Source organism: Phoenix dactylifera, chromosome 18 (genome assembly GCF_051530095.1).
Source record: "Phoenix dactylifera cultivar Ajwa chromosome 18, Ajwa_hap1_PhDact_Kaust_v1.1, whole genome shotgun sequence".
NCBI classification, from domain to species: Eukaryota; Viridiplantae; Streptophyta; class Magnoliopsida; order Arecales; family Arecaceae; genus Phoenix; species Phoenix dactylifera.
Window position 1 is genome coordinate 16,239,485 of NC_143207.1, and position 25,161 is coordinate 16,264,645.

The window sequence follows — 25,161 nt, forward strand, 5'->3', positions numbered from 1 at the left end:
GTTAAGACCTTAAACTAACAAATAAGCCTAGCAAAAATACATTAAATGTTATTCTTCTTATCTTGAAATTTCTATCCAACTCGAACTAAACTAAATAAACATTGCCCGACACAACCCAAATACCACCTAAATTTAACTTTAGATGTGGTAAAATCCAACTCGAGGTTGGGTTATGCTGAATTAGGGTTGTGAGGTATGGAAGTTGATTGGGGTAAGGGTTAGCCTATACAAGCATTTCCAATGCAAGTAAGATACAGTTGTATAATGGCAAAAGCAATATATGTTTTCTCAAATAAATATCTACAAGCAAAATGACCATGTTCAGAGGAGAGAAAAAGAAATATTAAAATATAAAGAAAATCTTAGATAACAAAAAAAGATTTTAATTTTCTGCATATGTAAAAGAAATTATTGCCAAGTTAAAGTAAAAAAGTGAAGTTAAACAAGTATCATGTATGAGCACTAAGGTGAAGTTAAAAAAGTAGCATGTATGAGCACTTTCTAGCAATTCTAAAATAAGCAAGTAAGATATGGCTATAAAATAGCAAAGCAATATAAATTTTTCTAGATAGAAATTTACAAGCAAAATACTCTCGAGACGGAGGTGGGAGATAAAAACTTAAGTACTAAAATATATAAAATAAAGCTTAGATAAAATAGACAACTGGAATTATTAATATATAGAAAACAAATTCTTGCTAAACTAAAGTAGAAAAGAAAAAATTTAAAAAATATTGGCAAAGGTGTTATCATATGGTCATGTTAATCAGAATAACCGTCAATTCAAGTTAAATAAGGATTTTGTATTCTATTCAGTTTAGTTAATAAGATTTAATATGTGGTTAGGTCATATTGAAGTTGTGTATTTTGTTAATTGGGTTGGACTAAATAGGTTTATATAAAGAAAGATTTGGTTAATGAGACTAATAATCTAGTCATTAAGATGTTAATGTGGTTTGTATATTTTGCTTGTTGGATTATATTCAAATTTAGCAGGGGCTAGCAACTAGATCTACACTAGTCCATTGAATTTGCATCTGCATGAAATAACAGTTATAACACCATATATGTGTATCATGCCAGACTAATTTATTTAGGCATAACTTGCTAAAACTACCATACTCGTAAAAAAAAGGTTGCAACGAGACAATTCAAGTATCCATCATTTTTCTCATTATTTCTGGTAGATTCTTATATTATCTCTTTTACATTAGTTGAACCTGAATTCTTACACGATCACCTTGTTCCTTATATATTTCGATCTTCGAAAAATTTCCCTTTAGATTACCAAAATGGGACTTGGCTTTTTGAAAAAGGATAATGTCTTCTTATGGCCTTTGTGCATCCATATATTGCTGAGATTGGAAGATGGTGTGCAATTTGATTGATAGGAAGAGTCATCACATTATCATGGAGGAAATCAATTGGCGGATCCACTTGTTGGAATAGCTTCCAACAACGAAGGTTGTGTAGAGCTCCTTTTTTTAATGAGCAACCTTAGCCCTTCTAGCCACACAAAACAAAGTAAAGTAAAAGACTATTGTGGTTGAAACAAGCCAGTTCAAAATTTTTGATATTGGTAAAATTGATATTTTAAGACATTGCTTCTCTTAATTAATTCATATGGCGGGAATGTTATCAATAGGTTTTGAATCCCAAAAATCCCACTTGAGCAAATTAGAGGGGTGCAAATCACTAGACCAAAGTTCCACACTATGGAACCAGGAGCAAGCCAACACACCTCTCCAAAGGAGAGCAAATAGCAAGAGGAAAGAGGCCACCTGCCATCTCCATGCTCTGGATTCAATGTAAGCATCTACACACTCTACATATCATGTGAGCTCAAGCTCCATGCATGGCTAGTTTGGCAAGGGGGCCAATAGCAAGGGAGTTGATGTAGGTGCATGGCTCGAGCTTGGATGAGTCTGAGCGCTTGTCGTCGAAGTTGTCATAGCGGTCGGGGCCACCGACTATAGCACCAGTGAGCTCATTAGGGTTGGGTTGATCCTTCTTGTACCAATTAACAAAGCTCATGGCACAGTCAACCTCTGCGTTGCTTGGGAGCACCGGCATCGACGCGCCGCGGTGGTGGGGCTGCATTGGTGGGTTGGTTCCAAATCCAACCATGTAGGATCTTCCCCTAGGGTTGCTACCTAAGATATAGTCCATCTGCCACAAATCAAAGTATGGAAGCTTAAGACATGGTGCTATCTAATGAAGAGAGATTATATATATAATGCAATATTTTCTGTATAAATTTTACATGGAAAAGATGTTTGCTTTTTTATCTTTTTGCAGATATTTTTCTAGTTCTTTTTCATGCATGAGTTCTATTAATTTGAGTTTTATGGAGAAGAGAAATAGAAGATTGTAACTTATATATGTGTCTTGACTTGTTGTTTGTTATTCATTTCGATATATGGTCATATATTCAAAAAAAAAAACTAAATCATATGTTCTTAAATGCCCCTTATTTGGGATAACTATTAGTTCTCTATAATTTGTTTTGACAATATGGAATAAAATGAGAAATGCAATGGTCCAAATAGGGAACTTCTTCCTTGCTCTATACTTCTTTTATTTTTTTTCAACAATTTTAAATCATTACTAGAATCATATATTTCAGTGCTATGTTATGCAAGTCTTTAAAAAATAACAAATATCGATTCTACGTACCGGAGAAAAAGAAAATGCTTGTTTGATGAATTTTAATAATTTTTAAAATTAAGCATGAACTTTTAAGTACTAGTCTAACTTTTTATTAAATAGTAGTAATAGAATTTCTAGTTAACATATAATACCATAGCAAACGCATTTTATCATTAACTCCAAGTTTTTTCTTAAAACAATTCTTCTTGAGATAATTTTTTTTTTGTTTTACTTATTACTATGTACTCAGTAAATAACCTCGATAATTTTATGAGTATTTGAAACATCAGTCTCCAAAATTAATTATTGATAATTTGACAATAATGAAAAAAAAAATCTACTGCAAAAGCTAAACAACATGCAGAGGGAGAGAGATGACCTGTTGCTTAGCAAACTCACTCAGGCGAGTGGGTTGGAACTCCTGCTTTCCACATGAAACTGTTTGACGATTCTTTGTGAGAATGTCACTATAAATACCAAACAAAAACGCGACGCCTGTGACATACTGTGTGTTTGCTCCATCACGGAGATGAATCAGGCCCCCTAGAGTGGAATTTGGATGCATAAATAAGTAAGACTACTGGCTAACTGTGCATCTAAAAGATATAGAAATACACACATTAATGCACATAAGTTTAAATGGAAGAAAACAAGGGCAATATGAGTTTAAGTCTGTTGGAGTTTGATGTTTTGCTGCTCTTATTTGTTTCTACAATGTAGCTTTTAGCTTTTTTGTTCTTCCATATACTATGCTGATCATAAAGTAAACTCTCATTGTTGACTGTTTCACAAAAATTAACCTATAACAAGTCCTATTGAGCTTGAAGTTGACTTCATGAGACGTTTGTAAAAGATTAAACAAACCTGGAGAAATGTACACTTGGTGGAGTGGACTATCTGGGAGGACTGAACAAACAAAGTTGTCAGCCTGAGTTTTGAAGTTTTGAAGACCATTCTCCCCAGTGAGATGTAACTGCAAGGGAATTAAATATGCTTAGGTATACGAGTTAAAACCTATACATTGATTATATATACTATTATGTTTTGGAGAAACTTCTTTCTAACACTTCAGAAGTCTTTTAATTACTATTTTATGATCCATTCTGGCCCTTTTCAATAATCTTTTGAATCACTGACACCTTTTCTCTTTCTTTTTTTAAGAGAATTCTGGTTTGGGATTCTCACATCTGACAGAAGAACTTGTGCACCAGCATACTTTATATTTATATCCCAGCTAAATTCAGCCACACTAGCAGTTATGGCTTCTTCAGTAATATATTTCAAGTAATGATCCCATTTTGTAGCCATGTATAGCCATGAAGCAGCCCACAGCAACTCATCCTGCGCAAAAATATACAAGAAGAACGAAGTGCATGCATGAAACCATATATCTCCATCATTATTGGTACTCTTTTGACCAATGCCCATGTTGCCCAAGGGCACATATGAAGAGAGAGAGAGAGTTACATTATAACCAGAATAGGAGCAGTAGAATGGGCATTCCCCATCATAAGTTCCTTTATGGTTCTTCGCAAATTCAAAGAGCTGGTTGAAAATGCATACAAAGAAAAGAAAAGGATTAGATTAGTGTATATGACCACATTTGGCAAAATAACAAGATAATTAATGAAAAGTTCTTCAAATCTTTATCCAACTCTGTCCTAGTATACCCAATAAAAAGGGGCTACTTTATTTCATTTAACCAAGTACTATAGCTCTTTTTGATAATCTTTTTGTGTACTTTTCTTATCACTTTCTTAATGAGGCAAAGAAAGGGATAGACCATTTTCTTTCCCGAGAGCAGTGTATTGTTTGTGTATCTTTTTTATCTCTAATTTTCCTTTTTTGCGAAACTCGTAATGCAATACTACAAAAAAAAAAAGATTGAATGTTTATTATGCTAACTAATATTTTTATATGGGATTGGATTTTTCGCCATAAAGCGTGAACCAAGATCCGTGGTTCAGAAACCACACGTTTCTCTGGATCATCATAGCGTACTTAATTGACACCAAAACTCCATCCTAATAAGGAATGGGCTAAAAATATATTGGGCTTAACATCCCCTCTACTCACATGAGAACTAGACCATGCATGTGCAAAGACCATATTGACCGAAACAAGTCAAGATAAAAAGTAGTTTAATTAAATAAAGCAACTTAAGCTCTAATAGCATGTTGACAAACCAACCAGCCCTAAAAGCTTAAGTTGATAAGGAATGGATCATCAGAATATCTCGGGCTTAAAGTTTCCCAATTATATCATTATAAAATTCAGGCTTTTATTAAATCAACAACCTATATGTAGATTATAAATGTTCTTTTCGCAAATAATAAAAAAATTGAAACTTGTTTGTTAATAGATTAGCTTGATGAATGCTGCATTAATCCATCGTTGCAATTGAATTGAATTAACTTAGTTGAAGCTGTTACTAACAATCCAATTGAATAGATTGTTGCCTAACTTACGAAATTCACATATGGCAATCAAACAAACTATATATGGAGTAGCATCCTCACCTCCTTAGCTTTGTCAAGGAGTCTACTAGCATACTCAAGGTCATTGTCCTTAAATACAATAGAAGAAGCAACCATGGCAGCAGCTGTCTCTGATGCAATCTCTGTCCCTGCCTGAGTCTCATCAATCTTGTAGAGAGTTCTTGGTGTCTTCATGTTCTCAGGTTGTATCCAACACCCATGATCAGCATTCGGATCTCCCACCTTTATGTGATATATACGAATTGTCAAGCTTATTACAAATGTTCACATAAAGTAGAAATGTATAAAACTTGATGAATTTAGTGGGATATGATTAGCTATTATTTATACAATGTTTTGAACTACCAATTTGGTTTCATGACTAAAATGTAATTGCATGTTATTGATAACCATGTAACTTTTTTCTCTTATCTAACCTAGATCATTCTCTTGGCAGATTATCTGGTTATTATGGAATCCTCCATAAGTTTTTGCAACTTTAGTTCTATTTAAAATAATAAACTATAAATTATTCTATTTCCTTCTTATTTATATTCTTATTCATGCTCCTATTTTTCCAATATCTTCACGAATAACGGGAAGAAATTTTGAGCTTTTACTCAAAGAAATTGAAGAGTTAAAAAATCTCTCTTGATTTTCTTTCATGAAAAATTTTCCTTTTCTCTTTTTTACTAGGGTGAGGGTGGGAGGGTTTTCAATATCAATATTTTGCATTTTTCCATAAAAGAAATTTCATCATTTCACATGCAAAACAAAACTCTTCAAACTAAATCCATGGTTTTGAGGATTTTATATAAAGATATGGACAAATCTACTTAATATTTGGAATGCATGTACTCATCTTATTTATTTGAATACAATTTCTACAAAACTGAAGCTTCTTGATCTGATCCCCTAACTCCAATTAAATGATCATCAAGCATAAATGAGGCATAATATTGTTAGTCACTATTAGTTCCACCAAAAAGTTTTGTAAATTAGGCATGAATTGTTATCAGTATTTTGCATACCCTTCTAGGTAATTACATGATTAATTTATGGAGCTTGCTAGAAGTTAAAAATATTAGGCACATATAATTAAAATATCAAATTTGGATGGCATGAATCTCACTTGAACCCACAAGCTATTGCTCTGGACAGTAGCTTTGAGAAAATAATCTATTCCCCAACGAATGGCAGCATGCACATTCTTTAGCTCCCCCGTGGTTTGTAGCTCAGACTGATAAGCAAGAGCAGACCAAGCAAGCGTTGTAATACTAAAGGCCATTGGTAGCCCAAATTTTATATTATCGCCTGCATTATAATACCCTCCAATAAGGTCCACCTATATTGCAAGAGAATACCAACATAGGCAAAATCAAAAAATGAGCGTCATTCGATAATAGAAATGACTCCTCGATTGAAATAAAACATGATATATTTAAACTCTATTTATTTTTCAATTATTGAATCATGAAAACTGATTAAATTGAACCTCAACTACTCATACTACTTTTCAATAACGTTAATGCATGAAAGAACTTCGAACGAAGCATAATATATGAAAAAACAAAATTACATTTATGTATACAATATTATCCTTTCATCAAAGGGACAAATATGAAATTTACATAGCTCAAAATTGTTACATACAGAAAAAAAAAAATAGCATCTCAAATTTCTTATAACATTTCTTATACCTTTCACTTCAAAAACTATGACAATCTATTTTCTTTCAAAACTCCTTTAGATTTTAAACCTCCTCTCTCTGCTGTGGGTAAATCATATGTGCGTGGATATTGTAAACCCTTACTTTATTTGAATAGACATGTGTAAACACCATCGAAACACAAGCAAAGCAAAGACCACATATTATATATGTAATTTTATCAAACCAATATCATGCTAAACAGGCAAAAACTTGGATTACAAACTCCAATCCCAAAACATATGAACCAAATCATAACATAATAACCCATACCGATGACATTGGTAATTTGAAAGAGATACAACATTAATACAAAATAGAAATCTTATTTTTATTATTTTTTTTGGGGCAAGAAGCTACAAGATGCTAGAATTTGAACAAGTGAAAATGGGTAAAACTTACATTAGCAAGCTTCCCATCATCAAGTGCTGAGTCCCCTCTCCAAGGGATCCTGGAATTGGCCGGGAGCTTCCCTGACCGCTGGGCCTCAAGAAACAGCAGTGACTTTGTGAGTGCTTCCTTGTAGTTTTAGTCGCCACCAGCAACCGAACGAAAGCCATTGAAGAGTGCCAACCATGCCATGCACGTAGCCATCAGTGCATGCATGGATGACTTCATTTTCTCAAATCCAAAGAGCGAGAAGAAATGAGGATTGGAACTGGAAGTAGAAGAACGAACAACAAAGTGGGAGGGAGGTTTGGGATTTGAAAGAGTATTATCAGATATTTAAACACAGGGCTCCAACGGTTAGTTTCCTAAGTTTTCTTAATATGGGTAGAGTTATTTGGTTCTATGTGTGTGGTATTTCCTCATGACATATAACGGGTTTTTAGGGGATTCTGGTGAGGCAATGTAGGTTTGTGGAAATTTTTGTTCTCAGGAGAAGGATTTTGGTTAATTTGCCTAAAGTTAGGGTGCAAAGTTTAAGAAGGTTGAGCAGGTGTTTCCATCAAATTCAAAAAGTGGTTCATTCTTCAACTCGATCATCAGGTACCCACTCACTAGCTGCCACTTGGGGTCTAATTTTAGATTAGATCTCTAACAAAGTATATTCAAATTTGTGGAGAAATGTAAAAGGCGACAAGCATAAGATAAAAAATACTAGAGCACACTTATGTAGGTGAAAACCACCAATAATCAATAATGGTTAGAGTTATTAGACTTTCTCACTTTAAGATGTTGGTGGTGTAAAAGCAAGGATAAGCTTCCCTTAAAATTTGTTTGGTACATTTCTCTCTCATCTTCTATGTTTCTAAATATATTTTTAAGAATTTATGCAGATGTATATTTAGTCTCATAATAGCTATACATTGCGTAGATTTTGAATACTTTTATAGTACTAAATAATTCAAATAATATCTTCGAGCTAGCATTTTTAGTTACAGATGGTATCAGAAAGGACCCAACTCATAAACCATATGGATTTGAATGAATTTAGATCTTTTAGTGCAACATCCAAATAATACCTAAATATACTATAGAAAATACAAACCTCCAGTAAAGCCAAACCGAGTGTCTGGAAAAATAGCACAGAAGCTGCTCCCCTTGTGCTGTAAGTTGTGAATTTATTTAACACAGGTAGGTCCCATTACTTTATCACATTTTCCCTATATTTTTTTTCCCTTCACCTACAACCATCCAATTAACCTGATTTAAGCCAGAGATTCTTGTTCGAGTGCTCTACTAATACAAAATATAAGGTAGAAAAGACCATTTCTACCTTGTCGGAACACAAATATAAGGCGGAAAGTAATAGAAAAAGAAAGAAAGAAAAGGACTGCTGTAAGTTAAAAAAAAATTATTAGGCTCTTCTGCATCCTTGATTTTAAGGGCTTTGTCCTCTTGAATCTGAAGCTTCTCGGCATCAATTAGACGGCTAATTTTACCCACAGATGGGAGTTGGGTAGGGGGTGACAACTGCCTCAATAACGAGCAGTGGGTTGTTCGACACTTGGAGCATTAACCCTCAAGCATCATGTTGGATTGATCAGCAGCCAAAGATCTTATGCTGACGCCCTGGATATGATGTATGTAGCATTGCCTGAACCAGAAGATTCTGAGAAAGATATCAGGATATAGACATCCGAAGAAGCTCCTGGACCATCCAAAGCAGCCGAAGAAAGCAATTTCTGGATGAACCTAAGAGAGGCAAGATGATGTCACTGCTTGCCTAAGGACACCAAGGCAACACTGCATGAAATAAAGTCCAGTTGGTGACGAGCTAGTTTTCATGAGAACCTGGTAGTGCCTAAGCATCCGAAGAAGCAGGTCCATGGGAGAACAGGAAAGGAACTGATAAACAAAGTTTAAGAAACGTCATTAACTGCTAAGTTGTTATGTTCGCAAATGGGAATGGATTTCTGTACAATTAGTTCATATATACAATGAATCAATGGACTAATTATAACATAAGGCATGATGCACAAAGGTGTTGGCCAACTTCTCAAACCATGCTGGCTCGAGATAATCCAAGCTCATACATCCGCTGGATTTCCTCCCTATACTCTGTCAACGACTTGTCAGGTATAGATGGCGTCAGCTCCACCACATCCCCCATCTTCAGCTTCTGACTGGGGTTGCTCACTGGCTCATGATTCAGTCTCGGCCTCAAGTCTTCCTTGAGAGGAAAACTGTAAGGTGGCCATCTTGAGCTCCCTCCCCCTGCTCTCTCCAACAAATCCGATACGGTTGAGTTCGCCGGAAACTCCTGCACAGACATCTGAAATCCACAAAAACACCACAATTTAGATATCTGAACAACAACAATAATTGGGACTATAAACAATCACATATGAAAATTACAATTCACCTTCTCATTTTCCAGGATGATGATGAAAATGGGCCCATCATAGTCGCATCGGCTTGTGTATGAATAAGGGCATTCATCAGAATGGAAAGGAAATGGGCATGGTGGTCTAATGAGACTGGAGTCACCAAGAGATGGAGACCGGTCAATGTTCAATGTCTCACATTGCCAAGTAATTACCCATCTCGCCCATTCCACCATTTGGAGCACCAATGAAGAGTGTTTACAATCACCTTCCTTGTATCTCCAATGAGCAGCAATTCCATATTCAGCTTGTAGATGCATCTCCTTAGTTCGGATCTGAAATTCGAGTGGGAGCATGTCTTCACTCAGAACAACAGTGTGTAAACATCGGTACCTGCAAATAATGATCAGCACTAGTTTCGAAAAATATTTAGTCAAACTACCTAAGTCTTTCGATGGCATACCCATTAAATTTGGGATGAGCTATGTAGTCTTTGAACCTTCCAAGAACTTCAGGCCACAACCGATGAACAACATTCAGAGCTATGTAACAATCTTCTTCATTCTCAACTATCAACCGTAACCCATGGATGTCATGTATCTCATCCATGGTTAGCTTCTTCCTGAAATTTGGATATATCGACCTCATTAGCCTTATAATAAATTTGGAGTAAAATATGTGAAAGGATGAATGTTCAGTTCAGATGGACATATGAATTCAGTTGGACATATGATTACTTAGAAAGGGGAAAGGATGTACTTCAGCATCTTGGAGTATATGCTGTACAAGCTCTTGTGCCTCCCAGATAAAGCATGATAAGAAACACCTTCATCCTGAAGAGCCTTTTCAAGTTTTGTAATCGCAGATGATATATTTGCCTCATTGAAGGACTTGACAAGTTTGGAGGATAGCTCTTTGTGTTGCTCTGGATGGAGATGTTTGAAGCACAAATTCTCAAGCTGCTCCTTCCAACTTGAGATTCCCAATCTATTGGCCAAAGGAACAAAGATCTCCAACGTCTCCTTTGCAAATCTGTGTTGTTTAACCCTAGGTAATGCTTCCAATGTCATCATGTTATGCAGTCTGTCTGCTAGCTTTATAAGAACTGCTCTGGCATCTGCCATTGCAAGAAACATTGTGTGTAACCGGTCAGCCTCAACAGTTTTACTAGCAGTATTGTTATCACGAGCAAGCTGGCTTAACTGGCTCAACTTTGAGACCTGCATAAAATGCCAAACTGCAATTAAAATTTAGGTCTTCAGAGCTTGTGATGGAATAATACATGATACGGTTGCCTGTACGTACAAAATTACCAACCGATGGTATAGAATACAAAAAGATAAATGACATGATAAAAAAACAAAGTAAAAAAAAATGTAAACCACTTCATGATATTTTTGTTTTAGCTGATAAGTCTTCCTTCGCAACAACATATGATATGCAACAGTTATTTTACAATCAGAAACCAAAAGTAAATGCCGCTACAGTCTTATTATGCACCTAAGCAACACCTCACAGAGAAAATCCATGCGGGCAGAAAGCTATAATGTCCAATCGAAGGAGCTAATGCCAGATAACATAAAAATTTGCCTGTACTGAACAGTCAGATAATGACAGTATATCTGTGAAGGAAATGATTAACAGGACCAGCTTGGCCTGCTGTGAAGTCTTTTGGCGGTTATACACGAGATCTGGGTTCAAATCCTGCATTCACTTTTGCATAATGTTTTAAAACACATGTCAATATGTACCCAGAAAACCCATGTCAATGATCCAGTGTCCATTCTTGATAAATCCAATTCATCAAACTCCTGTATAGCTTATAAAAATTAGAAGTTGGTCCATTAGATGTTACACTAAATCAAAGTTAAAGTTGTCCTACTCTGTTTAATCCAAAGAGGCAAAAAAAAAAGAAAGTCTTGGTCAACAAGCTACAGAGTCCATACTCCAGAGCAGCAAGGTAAGGATCTCATATCTTGATGCCGGTCCATGATGCTCATTTGAATAGACACTCATCAGGTCTAAATATAATAACAACAGAGAAGCACAAAAATGAATTGAAGCACATTGCCAAACTAGAGAACCTTAACAGAATCAAATGAACCCAAGTTCCTCCTCGATATGAAAAAAATAGCAAAAGTTTCTCCAAAGTTCAAACTACTAACCAACAAACTTTCACACTGAGCGATATTCAGACATAACAAGATCAGACTTTTGTTTAAACTTCTAGTGGCATAATGGATTGTTAGTCAATGAAGGGAAAACGATGAACAAAGATAATGAAATAATGCCCACTTGAACATCTGTTCTACATCAAGTGCTACAATTATGATTTTTGCAATCTTTCAGAGAGATGATGTAAATACTCGATGATGCAGCAGGAGAACATGCAAAACTGCACCAACTAACATTCACAAGTATCGTATTATAAAAACTCATCACTCAATTATACACACGGGTAGGAAGAACCAATGTAGAGCAATGGCAAAAAGAAAATTACCCCTTCCACCAGATCAGCTACGCCAGCTCCGAACATGTGGAAAATATAATCATAGTCGACAAAAGAATCATCGAATGTATCATGCAAAAGCCCCGCAGCAACTACCGTGGCATTAGCACCAATCTTCGCTAACAAAACTGCCGTCTCCACACAATGTTGCAGGTAAGGATCTCCACTCGCCCTCATCTAATAGATAAGCCAAAGGAAACCCAATTCAATTCACAAACCTAAATACCATCAACATCTTCAATGACAATCCAGTTCACCAATAATCTCAGAATAATTGTAAACCAGGATTCCACAGAATAAACCATAAACAAATTAACGCAAAGAAGCTAAGAAGATCTCATTTCATTTCAAATGGAAAATATTGCATATTTATATTCACCTGCCCCCTGTGAGCCTTCTCGGCTTCATAGAAAGCCTTCACCACAAATTCCTCGCAGAAAATCTTATGTCTTGATTGAGCGCCGGCGAGCAATTCCACAGCATATGGCTCGCAAACAGGCGCCTCCTCATGCAAACGCTCTTCCAAATTAAAATCCAACTCTTCCACATCGAACCCACCACCTCCGGGCAAAGGTACACTTGGGGAATTGAAATCAAGACAAGAACCCGACGCGTTCCTAACGAACCCGCTAAAAATCCTATCTTTCCCCAGCCTCCAGTCACCGCTGCTCCACTCCAGCGTCGTTCTCACCAACGGCAGGCTTCTAGCAGAGCCGCTCCCGCTGCACGACACCGGACCCTGGAACACCGACACGGGGCTATGGTCCCGGCACTTGAAGGACGGCGAGGGGTAAGAAGAGTAGCAAAAGGAGCTGCCGAGATCCTCCGACCTGTCGTGCCAGAGCGAGCCGAGCTCATCGGCGCCGGTGAAGCTTGAGGAGGCCGAGTGGCGGGCGGCCGGCGAGGAGAAAAGACAGGAGAGGCCGCCGGCGATCGGCTTCTGGCCGGAGGAGGAGGAGGGGCCCGCGGAGGAGGACGGCGGGCGAGGGTTGAGGTCAAAGTCGGAGAGGCCGTGGGAGGAGGCGATCTGGCAGGAGTGGTGGGGGGTCGGGCAGACGCCGTTCGGGGGGCTCGCGTAGAAGGCGATCGCCGGCACGGACATGGTCACCGGGCCCCAATTTCTCCGCTTTCTCCCTTCTAATCCGAGATCAAAAGCCCTGAATCCGGCACCGGGGCAGCGAGATTCGGGTAATTTGGGAGGAGACGATCGAGGAATTGGGGGAAAGGAGGGAGCTTGATGTGATCGGGAGGTGGGGATCTGAAATCCTGGAGATTTTTATCTATGGGAGACGTGGAAGAAACCCTAGGTTAGCCGAAAGAGGGAGAGAAGAAGGGAGAAATGGCGACGGAGAGAGGTCACAGAAAAGAGAGAAGGTGACGGTTTTTTTTTCCTCTCTCTCCTTTTCCTCACGCTGTTGGTTTGTTTTGTTGTGCGTGAGGGGAAGAATCTGGCGCTTCTCATCTAGATTGATCGGAGGCCAGGAGAAGCAGTAGAATGACCAAATTGCCATTGAGATTTTTACTTTTCGTAAATTTCGGTGGGGGCTGGTAAAAATTGTTAATTCATTGCTAAGTTGGTTAAATTGGATGAAGGGAAGAATCTAATTGTAGCATCTAATTCTCAAAGGCAAGGAATTAATGTGGACACGCCAACAATGTGGCATCATGGCCTGCTACGAAAGAAAGAACCATGTTGCTAGGCCAAGTCTTGGTTGGTATTGGATAAAATTTTTTGGTGATAGAGGAGTTGGTTCGAACTTATTCCATTGTAATTTGGTGAAATATAATTTAGAATGATAAGTTATGGAGATAGTTGGTGGGCTTTCATGTATCTTGATATAATAATTATAATGCTAAATATTGAGGAGTTAAGTAAAGTAGTTTGATCTTTAGATTTAGAGTGGGGTTAACTAATAGGCTGTTGTAAACTCTTTGAAAAGTAAGTTTGGATAATTGCAAAAAAAAAAAGCATTATTCAATATTAAAAAGATTTTCATCTCACAATCTTCGATTATGACATGAAATGAAGGATTTTGAATGGTGATGTATGAATTATTTCGAAATGGTTGGCTGGATTGAGAATAAAAATTATTATATTATGAAAACTATATAAATATTAAATTATATTTGGCAATATTTTGACCACATTTGAGCAGGTGACTCAACTTGTTAAATTTATTTAATATATATACACACACGGAAGCTAGTAGCTAACCATTTGACTTTATTAAAAAGCAAGTAGCATTTTTAAATATTTTACTTATTTCTAGAGTGTTTCATATAGGACAAAAGTTGCACTACACAATCATTGCTAAACTTTATTTTTTCTAAAACAGTCATCATTATGCTTCATGGATTGGATAAGAATGTACCTGTTGTCCATAATAATTTTTCTACAATATCTTTTAGATAATGTATCTTATCAATCTATATAATAATTTATCCCAAGTGCCATGGTTTTATACTCTTTTAGATTAGGACCGTTATAGCCCTTTTAACTCATCTCAAAACCGACTGCAACTAAATGGATTACCAGATCTCATCATGTACAAGAGGAAACCCATAATGTCACAAATGGTTATGATATCATCCATCAAAATTTTTTAAGCAGTTCTAATGAATAAATTCCATATTTTTATTTAGATACTCATTAATAATTATTTTTCAAACAATTAAGGCATTTTACAATTAAGGATTCTTTGCAATCCAAAGTTGATGCAGGACAACTACAAGAAGGAGAGGAAAGAAGAAGGAAGAAGAGAAGAGGAGAAGAAGAAAAAGAATCAGGCTTCTCATCTGACTCTAGCCATAGCTTCATACCAGGATTTCAAAGAAAAGAAGACTATTTTATTCAATCATTCAATAACCCTAATTATATGCATGAACCCATATATATATATATATATATATATATGACCATAAAATAATAAAACAATCCCAATAAAGAAAACAATCTCGTAAAAGCCCTAAAATAATAGTATGTAAACAAACGCAATCAACATAAAATAAAATATCATAAAATTAATTCAGCTATAATGAAAGTAGTGATCTGCGATGGCCTTGCGTAACAGGTGATTCGACGCTGGCGTCCGCACCATATCGCCCTTACCTTTTGAAACAAGCATGTGTAACTAGCATAGCAGCAGACATTTGCAGCTCCGAGAAGCAAAATTCTTCATGGTAATGGTAAATTAGCTTCCAAAACAGATGAGGGAAGGGCACAGGTGTCACTAAATAAACGAAACTGCCGATGACGCCTCGCCGGAAGAGGAGCACGTGTCCGGATACTAGAACGGAAGCTTCAGCGGCGGGGAACACGTGTCGGCTGTCGCGTAGCAAACGTGCGGAAGGAGTCGAGTCCGTCGGCGCTGATATGTCGGCACGTGGCCATCGCGCCGAAGGCTGGCTGTCGCCCTGCCGACCGGTCGGGGTCTCGCGTACCGACCGGCACGGTCCGTCCCTTTCGCGGTCCTGCCCGCCCGCCAATCCCGGCGGTTACTCACCCGACACATCGACATCGAACCGGTTTATTTGGAGCCCAGCAGTTAAACCGCGAGCAACAGATGAACCGCCCTGTTGTTGACCATGAAGTGACTTGGAACAAAGAATCAAGTCCGATGCAAATGTTAGCATGTAGGGATTGTTGTGATCCAAGGGTGGCAATAGGTTGTCCGATCATCCCTCAGATCGCCGTTGATGTGGCAATCAGGAATTGGTGCGGTACATAATAGGTTTGACAGTATCAGATGGTATTGCTACACGTTTGCTTCCTATGGATGCTATTACCTCGATCTTGGCTAAACCCGACCCCTTCAACTCAATTTGTTGAAGCGACTTACAGCACAGGTTTGTATTAAATAGGTTTGTATCATATAGTGACATAGTTTTTGATTTTAGTATCAAATAGTTGCATCGAGTATAAGAAAGTTCTACATCAATCATCATCCATTTTTTTTTTTGGATGAAATATCGTGCCATTTGAATTGTAAAGTTAAGGATTGCTAGCTTGAGAATCTTGTAAAGAATTGTTTCCATCTGTTGATGAATGACATAATTCATATAATTTGATTAGATGACATCTAACTTGACGTTCTGTTTATTTTTAGAGAGGGAAAATTACCCAAAGCCAAAGACTCCCAAATTGTGGTATGGAGAAACGTCCTCAGCGACAGACCGAGCTCAAGTCTCCTGGAAAGGGGCGCCGCCGGAGAAGGTAAGAGCCCTATCCGGCCCGGACCCTATCACACCACGAGGCACTGTCGGCGAGCCAAGTATACTTGAAACCTCAAGAAGAGGGCTGAAAACTGAGGCATTGCCGGGTCCACCTAAAACCATTCAAGCTTCCCTTTCCATGGAATACCAGCCATCTCTCAGCAGTCAATATAGTCTTTCAAGTCACTTGAGGTCCTTAATATGTCGTAATAGGTAGTATTAGTTGCTATCTTATTATTGATCAATTCTATAAACTAGTTATCATCATATTTGACCATGGATTGTGTTGGGGGAAAACCCAAGTCGCGCCAGCCCGGAGGCGCTCGCCCAGGGAGCGCCGACCAGAGAGCGCCGACCAGAAGGGCGCCGACCAGAAGACGCCCGACCAGAAAGGCGCCCGACCAGGAGACGCCGACCTCGCGACGCTCAAATTAAAGGCACCCCACTGAGCAACTGGCTCGGCTCGGCACCCGGCCAGGTGCCGAGCCCTAAAAATGCCTTGTCCAAATATTCGACCCCAGCCTAATCCCTTAGAGAGAATCTGACAACTAGATATCCAACTCCACCGTACTCTGCTACCGTCGTCAAGCCATTAAGGCACGTGACCTCCGCAGGCCTCCGGCACACCCGATCATTAATGCGTGTGACCCCTGCGGGCCTCCAGTGCACTCAACCATTAATGAACACGGCTCAAGATGATCTCCGGATCACTGGACCATCAAAGCGTATGGCTCTCCCTGATCACCGGTTCACTCAGCAATTAATGCACTTGCTATCTACGAACCCCAGGCCCACCACGGCCGGCGGTTGAACCACTCCAACAGGTCTGATCAACCATGACAATTCGCTGACTCCGGTCTGATCCGGTCTCATTCTCCACAACGCCATTAATGAGCATGATCGTGCCCAATTATCACGAAGAAGACAATTTGCCCTGTCACCTCTCAGGTAACATAATATCCTTCTATAAAAGGGAACCTGGGGGAAAAAAGAAAGGGGACAGACACAAGAACAAACATTCCCCTCTTTTACTCCACTCATATACTAGCCCCCTCTGACTTAAGCATCGGAGGGCCGGCGCCGGAGATCCCGGCCACCGGCTTCTTGCAGGACTCTCCAGGAGGACGCCACCAGCTGACGCGCCGCCACCTACCGTTCCAGCAGCGGAGCTCCTCCCCTCTCAGCCGACAGTCGCCCCCGGGTCCAATTTCCAGCAACAGATTGTACCGTGGTAAGAATCATTTGTGCTATATATACGTGCCTGCCTTCATCCATTCAACGTCCTTATCAATTTGCATTAGCTCATACGTGTGTGCAACTCTTTCATATCAATCAATACAACAAGCTACAGAGCCATATGGGCTTGACCTTAACTTTACATCTTAAACAGATGGTCAATTACTCTGTGTTTGATAACTCTTACTTATCATTTCTTTTCTTTAAGCATTTAATCACCTTCTGGACATGACAGCAATAAAAAGTGATCATTTTCATTTCACTAAACTTTGAAAAATAAGGTGAGGAATAGCATTTGAGCTTTTAATAATACTATCAGCATTTAAGCATTCCATCAAGCTAATATTAAATCATATTAGCTCATTACAGTATGCATCTCTTTGATATCAAGCAATACAATCAACTACAAAGCCATCCAGGCTTGATCCTAACTTTACATCTTAAACCTATAATTGATTATTCAAAGCACCCTATGTTTCAACTCCATGTGTTCAGTAACCCTTATCTTTTTTATTTTTAGGTATTCAATAGCCTACCGGACATGATAGCAATAAAAAGCAATCGTTTTCACTATACTAAACTTTAAAATTTAAGGTAATAAACAACGTTCAAGCTTATAATAGTACTATCAGTATTTAAGCATCTTATCAATCTAATAATATGCATAAAACACTTCTAATATATTGTTAATGTCTATACATAGATGGTCATTCTCATGTAAAACTATCATGAGCTCAAGCTTATCAGGCTTGAAAGTAAAATAGTTGTATAATGCATGATAAGTTACTAAAAATCGTGTAATGCAAATACTGAACTACAATCAATCCAGATATCCATGAAAATTTATAACTCTAGATACTATAGGTTGCTAAAAGAATAGAACATATGCTTAAAACTAAAAAAAAAAAGGAAGCACATTTTGGTCTACTAGTTGCCAATCTTCTTTCAAACATGAACATCTTTCAATGCTTATGTGTCGAATGGAAGCATGCTATGACCGAGACATACCCGATATGCAATACTTTGATCCTCTATTTAAATATGTAAATTTGGTCTCTGAAAAAAAAAAGGTGCCACAGATGGAATCTCATTCAGTTTATAAGATTTTAATTAAGAACAAACAAGACTGAAAATCCACTCATAAGGAAACTTAAAAAGAAAAACGTAACACTAAAAAGCCATAATTCATCCACAAGGATTTCAAATAAGCTTCAAGCTAGCTTCAGTCACCATGTCCTTTCTCTTGTGTCTATGAGGATTAAATGTCATCACATTTGCTTTGCAATCACCCTTGTAACATAATCAATATAAATCATTTGCATTTGAGTGAAAACAGATATCGAAATGGACCGAAGGCTACAAAGAAGTATATAGGTGTATAATTATAAAAACATGTATGATTCAGAAGGCAGTCAAAATCAATTGTCGGCAAAACAACCATGCATAGACAAGAAAAATTCAAAAACCTTTTTTTCTTAAAAAAAAAGATATATAGATGCATCAATTGTGCATCAATTTATTCCACAAAGACAATTTTTTTAAGTGAATTCCATGAAGACAATTAAAACTCTCTGAGTATAAGATACATTCACATTTTGATATAACAATTTGCAATCTAAAAACCAAAATTCAAGTTAGCAAACAGGAGAATTAGCTTGTTATTTTCAGGAAAAATAACTAGACATCCTTCCACTTGGACCCTAAATCTAAAGCAACCCTAAGCAACCATGACTCACAACTTCTCCTATAACAAATTAAATGATACTACCATTCATATCCAAAGCAATTGGATGCAAGTAGTCCAGCTGCACCATCTAAAAACATATAATACTGTATTACCATAGCAACCACATTATTTCAGGTTAAAGGATTAAACAACAATATGATGGGATTAATCATAATATAACCAGCTATTTTCCGAAAAAAGGAGAAGATTTTGCACCATAAAACCGTCTGAACTTTTTCAAAATCTAGTTTTAATAAACTCATCACATCACTTAAACATACATCAGCGATCCAGAATAAGAAATCTGAACCAAGTCTCCAGCACATATCCAAATGAAACAGAATCTCAAAATATGAACTTTAAATCGCAAACTAACCAAAGGATTAAGCGAAAGAACCCTAGATCTCCGGACAACAGTAGATAGGATCGGATTAGGCTGTGAGGAGGACAGCGCCGCCAGCAGCCTTGATCTTCTTTTCAGCGATCTTGGAGACGAGCTTGGCCTTGACGACGACGGGGAGGGAAGGGGGCAGCATGCCCTTGCCGAGGACCTTGAAGTAGCCGAACTGGGTGACGTCAATGAGGGGGGCAGAGCTACCGCCGGCGGCGGCGGCTGACTCCTTGACATCGTCGGGGATGAGGGACCAGAGGCGCTCGACGTTGACGGTGGGGCAGTAGAACTTGTTGCGGAGGCGGTGAAAGTAGCGCATGCCGACCTTGCCGAAGTACCCTGGGTGGTACTTGTCGAAGAGGATGCGGTGGTGGTGCATGCCACCGGCGTTACCGCGGCCTCCGGGGTGCTTCCGGTGCTTGCCGATGCGTCCGTGCCCGGCGCTCACGTGGCCGCGCTTCTTCCGGTTCTTCTTGAAGCGGGTCGTCATCTCCGCCGCCGCCGCCGCTTCTCTCCCCCTCTCTCCCCTTCTCTCTCCTAGGGTTAGGGTTTTGGAAGGGGGCCGGAATGAGCGGAGAGCCTTCCAAATCCTAGCCCGAGGGACTTTTGAAATTTGAAGGGATGGATGTGGGGTGCTTCGTGAGGGGGTGATGGGTTATGGACCGTCTGATTGAGATTGTAGTTGCTGGATCGACTCTCATCGGAGCTCCGAGCCATTTTAAAAGCCCAGATAGTTGGGCTGGGCCATAAATACTATGGGCTGCCTTTCTTAAGACATGACAATGACTGTACATATTTGCCACAATTATCTTTTTTTGGTAAATCAAATTTATTAAACCAATTTAGAACGAATACATCCATATAAATTAGCAAAAAAAAAAAAAAAATTTAATAAAAATATCTAACAAAGTCTTCCATAGAGCAGATCCAGTATAATTAGCCACATATATCGCAATATAATTTGCAACCTTATTTGTCTTTCTATAAATCACATGGCATGTTTGGTTGACCATGAAAAAGTGGCATATTTCATAGTGGCTTATGTTTGATTGAGTATCTACTTTTCTAAGAAAATTGTATGAAATGCCTATTATACCCTTAATAAAATGAAAAACCTTTTTCATGAGTTTTGATAGCTTAAGGATATTTTTGAAAAAAAAGGTCTCCAATTTTCAACCGGTGGTAAAGTAGCTTTTTCATGTCCTCCATGAATTTTTCTCTTAAGAAACTGACTTCCATGGGAATGCTACTTTTCCATCTCTCTTTTTTCAGAACTCCAAATAAATAAAAAATATATTTTTTTTATTTTACTGTTGACTATATTTTTTTTGTTCCTGCAAACCAAACAAGTCTCACATGGCAAGCTAATCCTGCCCCATCCTAATTAAGAAAGAGCGCCTCACATATTTTCTATGCACCATAGGACAATATTGTTCCTTTTTCCCCACCTTCACTTGGATGTCATTAGCCACCCAATGTGAATACAAAATGGAGTGGAGGCTCCACTGGCGTGGGGTATCTATTCCCAAGGCCACTATGATGGTCTCATATCTAATCATAATATATAATAACTCCTAATACATAACAAGAGAACTAAATCAATTGATAAACATCTTTCTAAATTCAAAAGATCAACATCATCACAATCACCCTCTTCTAAATTCTAAATTTATATATATATATATATATATATATATATATATATATATATATATATATATATATATATATATATATATATAGTTGGAATTATCATTATCTTGCAACGTTTCCGAGAGCCATACTTTATGGAATGTGCCATATGTCAACCCAAATGATAGGCTTGGGGAGGGACAAGCCACCTTACGAAAGCTACATAGAAAATCATAATGGCCAGCCATTTGTTGCACCAAATCAACACTACCTAGGAGGAAGTTTCTTAACAAAGGTGAGATGTTACCTTGATAACGACGATGAGTACTACAAAACCATGTGCTTTGGTATTACAAAACGCATAGGCCAACGTTTCCATCTTCTTCTTTTTTTTACTTTTTTTTACTTTAATAGGTATTTTCTATTAAACAGATGACAAAACTAAGCCTTACATGAGGTATCGGGGATCAGTTGTTGAGCTGTGAACTGGCCTCCTGTTCCCTCTTCAAAGTCTTCCATCACCTCCTCATGGCATCTCCACAACCACCTCTATCTCCCCCCCCCAAGAATGACCAAAGGTCTTCACTGCAGTTGTAATTCTATCTGCATGGATTGTTGATAAAGAAGCTAGGCTTCATTGATCAATAGCTCCACCAGTTCTCGAAGATGGCTAAGTTTTCATGGAAATCCTTTCTAATGGGTTGCTATGGAAAGAATGATGAAAGGCCACACCAACAGCCTGAGAAGGCCAACTCCGCTTCACCGCTGTCGCCGGAAGATCTATCATCTACCCTCGTAGGATCAGATCTCCATGTGTTCACTTTCTTGGAGCTGAGAGCTGTGACAAGGAACTTCTCAATGAGCAATTTCATTGGATCAGGCGGGTTTGGGCCTGTCTACAAGGGATTCATTGATGACATTTTGATGCCGGGGCTGAAGGCTCAAACGGTAGCAGTGAAATCCCTGGACTTGGAAGGGTTGCAAGGCCACCGGGAATGGCTGGTGAGGACTTTTACAGTGCCTTTGGCTTCTTAGCACATTAAGTTCTTCTACTGGTAATTAAGAATTTAATCACTTGTAGTATGTTTCTCTAGACTAAATACTTGTTTCATGTGATTTATTCGCAGGCTGAGGTTATCTTTCTTGGGCAATTGCGGCATCCTCACCTTGTGAGGTTGATCGGTTATTGCTGCGAAGATGAGCGCAGACTTCTTGTCTATGAATATATGGAAAGAGGGAGCTTGGAGAACCATCTCTTCAAGAGTAAGTTTATTTTGATCTTCTTGGGATCTTTCAGCATGGAGTTAGATTCTTGAGAGATCTTTTTGAAGCTATATCGACTCAGAAGAAGACAACTAACTGTGAGAGATGAACCGTATACATTTAGTGAGATGGTTTGGCCGTGGATAAGCTTTTGATGGTTTGTTCTCGTACCAAATGGAATTGTTCAGCACCCACTATTTATAAACTAAGGTGTCTCACGCCTTATCAGGGAGCAGGAAAAAAATTTCAGGCAGTTGAGGTTTTATTTATGTTACAGTAAGGCATATAGGGGATAGAGTGGCAAATCTTAGAAGCAAAGGTTGCTAATTTGTTAGGGCATTGGATTAGTTTCTCAACATTATCAACTATGATAACCGTAAACTTTATAATTATCTTATAGCTAATTCATTTAAATTTAGCGTGTGTAGATACGTTGTGGTTAATACAAATGTGGATTAAACTTGATTTCCCCCATGGCTGCAGAGCTTCTCACTTCTTTGCCATGGTCGATGAGACTTAAGATTGCCACAGGGGCTGCCAAGGGCCTTGCAATGCTTCATGGAGCTGAGAAGCCGGTGATCTATCGTGACTTCAAAGCTTCAAATATATTAATGGACTTGGTAAGTCTCTCTCCACCTTCTCTCTTTCTCCTCTATCAAACATTTCAGAAAAGTAACCAATTAATTCTGAGTTAACTTATGGGAATTCTTGGTGTAAAAATACCCGAATGCTGCCCTCCATCACAAGTATGGCATGGACTCATTGACATTGGCTTGATCTTATTAGCCTTGTGACTTTTTATTGGAAGGTTCTTTGGAAAGTCTCTTTAGACCAATAAGAGTTTTTTTTGATGCTCGTAAGAAGAAGCAGTGGAAGAAAGAACCTTATCCAGATCAACAAGCAGGAGCATTCATTGCCTGAAAGTACCAAGCAATTTTACAAAGATTTTCAGAAAAAATTTAGACCAATAAGAGTAATGGATGCCGAATTGATCACCGAGCATTAATTAGCAATGCTAATTAACCATTTGTTTTATCTAACAACTTTGGATCCCTTCACGGTTGCATAAGTTCACCCCCTCCCCCACAACTCACCATTAATATTAAGATGGCATAAATATAAAAATTTTATGCAGGCATGGACCCTTTCAATCAAAAAAATGGAGGCATGGACATTATCAGAATAGCAGAAGGGTTTCATCTAAATTATGCTGTCAAACCTGTTTAAAGCCATGCTTACTCTCTCATTCTGCATTCCACTTTGAGCTGTCAACACTACAATCTCTCATTCCTTCAATTCCCTCTGTTTTTTTTAAAAATTTCTTTTACCCTACTCTTCTCACACGCAATGACTGCATTCCACATGCTAGAATTCACATTGAATACCAAATCTACAGAGTTTCCCCTTCTCAATGACTTCAGTTTATATGAGTCTGATAGTGTCTACTTCACATCTCAGGATTACAGGGCAAAGCTTTCGGATTTTGGGCTAGCAAAAGATGGTCCTGAAGGAGAAGATACTCATGTCACAACGCGTGTCATGGGCACACATGGCTATGCCGCACCGGAGTACATCATGACTGGTAAAAATCAAGGGATGATTCACGCTTAATTTAGTTCATTTTTAAGTATTGGTTCAGATGAAGCTTACCATGATGAATATCTGATTAACAAACAAATGATCATTCTATCCAGGCCATCTCACAACAAAGAGTGATGTCTATAGTTTCGGAGTCGTGCTATTGGAGCTATTGACAGGGAGACAGTCCATAGACAAAACCAGACCGAGTAGAGAACGGAACCTTGTCGAATGGTCTTGGCCTTATTTGAAAAATGCCGATAAGCTAGGCCGCATCATGGACCCCAATCTCGAAGGCCAATACTCCCCCAAAGGTGCCCAAAAAGCAGCAGCAGTGGCTTACCAGTGCTTAAGCCGGAGTCCCAAATCAAGGCCTCATATGAGAGACATTGTTGAAACCTTGGAGCCACTTCTGAACTTAAATGACATACCCATTGGTCCCTTGGTCTACACAGTGACGGTGGAGAAAAGAAGGGAAGAAGATGAAGGGAAGATGGAAATGAAGGTCGGTGCGAAGGTGAAGCATGATCACCGCAACCATGATCGCAGACACAAACTAAAGTTTCCAAATTCTGCGATCCACTCTGAAACTATGCTTCATAGGGAGGGGAAAAATTTGTATAGGAACTCCCCAAGGCACCACCAAGGATGAGGGGCTCAGTCTACATAGAAATGAATTACTCCATTGTGCATACAGGCACTAGAATTGCTGAGCGTCAGTTCATACTACCACCTTATCATTCCTTCACATAATCTGAATTTTAAAAGATAGTCTCAATATAGACCATTTCAACCTACAAAACATAACAGGGTCATTCGTCCATTCTGGCTTACCATCCGTGGATCGAATTAAAAAATTGGATATGAAGGGTAAGAAATATGGTACAAAGAGTTGCATGGAACAGAGCGAAGGTTGGGGGAACTTAGTGGAGGCACAAGAGCTCATTAGTCTTTGACATGTGCTCTTAATCGAGGATTGTCAATATATGATATCAAAAAAGAATTGTCT

The 25,161-nt window shown here is 38.5% G+C and overlaps 3 protein-coding genes and 2 pseudogenes across 4 annotated transcripts; 1 reads left to right on the top strand and 4 right to left on the bottom strand.

The window, feature by feature from the left end:
- Positions 1-1,842: 1,842 nt before the first annotated feature.
- Positions 1,843-2,169, bottom strand: LOC103703403 (endoglucanase 8 pseudogene; annotated as a pseudogene).
- A 1,499-nt stretch (positions 2,170-3,668) lies between these two features.
- LOC149750960 (endoglucanase 8-like) lies at positions 3,669-6,495 on the bottom strand. The gene is made up of 3 exons (XM_089928521.1): positions 6,259-6,495; positions 5,169-5,369; positions 3,669-4,194 (listed from the first exon to the last, which is right to left on the bottom strand). Exons 1-3 carry the CDS (start codon positions 6,412-6,414, stop codon positions 3,763-3,765), a joined length of 789 nt encoding a protein of 262 aa, XP_089784647.1. The 5' UTR covers positions 6,415-6,495; the 3' UTR covers positions 3,669-3,762.
- Positions 6,496-9,139: 2,644 nt separating this feature from the next.
- Positions 9,140-13,587, bottom strand: LOC103703287 (putative GTP diphosphokinase RSH2, chloroplastic). Its single transcript, XM_008786088.6, has 6 exons — positions 12,494-13,587; positions 12,106-12,291; positions 10,365-10,825; positions 10,069-10,227; positions 9,644-9,998; positions 9,140-9,553 (listed from the first exon to the last, which is right to left on the bottom strand). Exons 1-6 carry the CDS (start codon positions 13,214-13,216, stop codon positions 9,278-9,280), a joined length of 2,160 nt encoding a protein of 719 aa, XP_008784310.3. The 5' UTR covers positions 13,217-13,587; the 3' UTR covers positions 9,140-9,277.
- Positions 13,588-19,496: 5,909 nt separating this feature from the next.
- Positions 19,497-20,278, bottom strand: LOC103703288 (large ribosomal subunit protein uL15x pseudogene; annotated as a pseudogene). The gene has a single exon (XR_015974588.2). The product of XR_015974588.2 is annotated as a large ribosomal subunit protein uL15x pseudogene (transcript).
- Positions 20,279-21,784: 1,506 nt separating this feature from the next.
- Positions 21,785-24,852, top strand: LOC113462065 (EPD1-interacting receptor-like cytoplasmic serine/threonine-protein kinase). The gene is made up of 5 exons (XM_039131514.3): positions 21,785-22,313; positions 22,439-22,574; positions 23,058-23,194; positions 24,033-24,156; positions 24,269-24,852. Exons 1-5 carry the CDS (start codon positions 21,978-21,980, stop codon positions 24,802-24,804), a joined length of 1,269 nt encoding a protein of 422 aa, XP_038987442.3. The 5' UTR covers positions 21,785-21,977; the 3' UTR covers positions 24,805-24,852.
- The last annotated feature ends 309 nt before the right edge of the window (positions 24,853-25,161 follow it).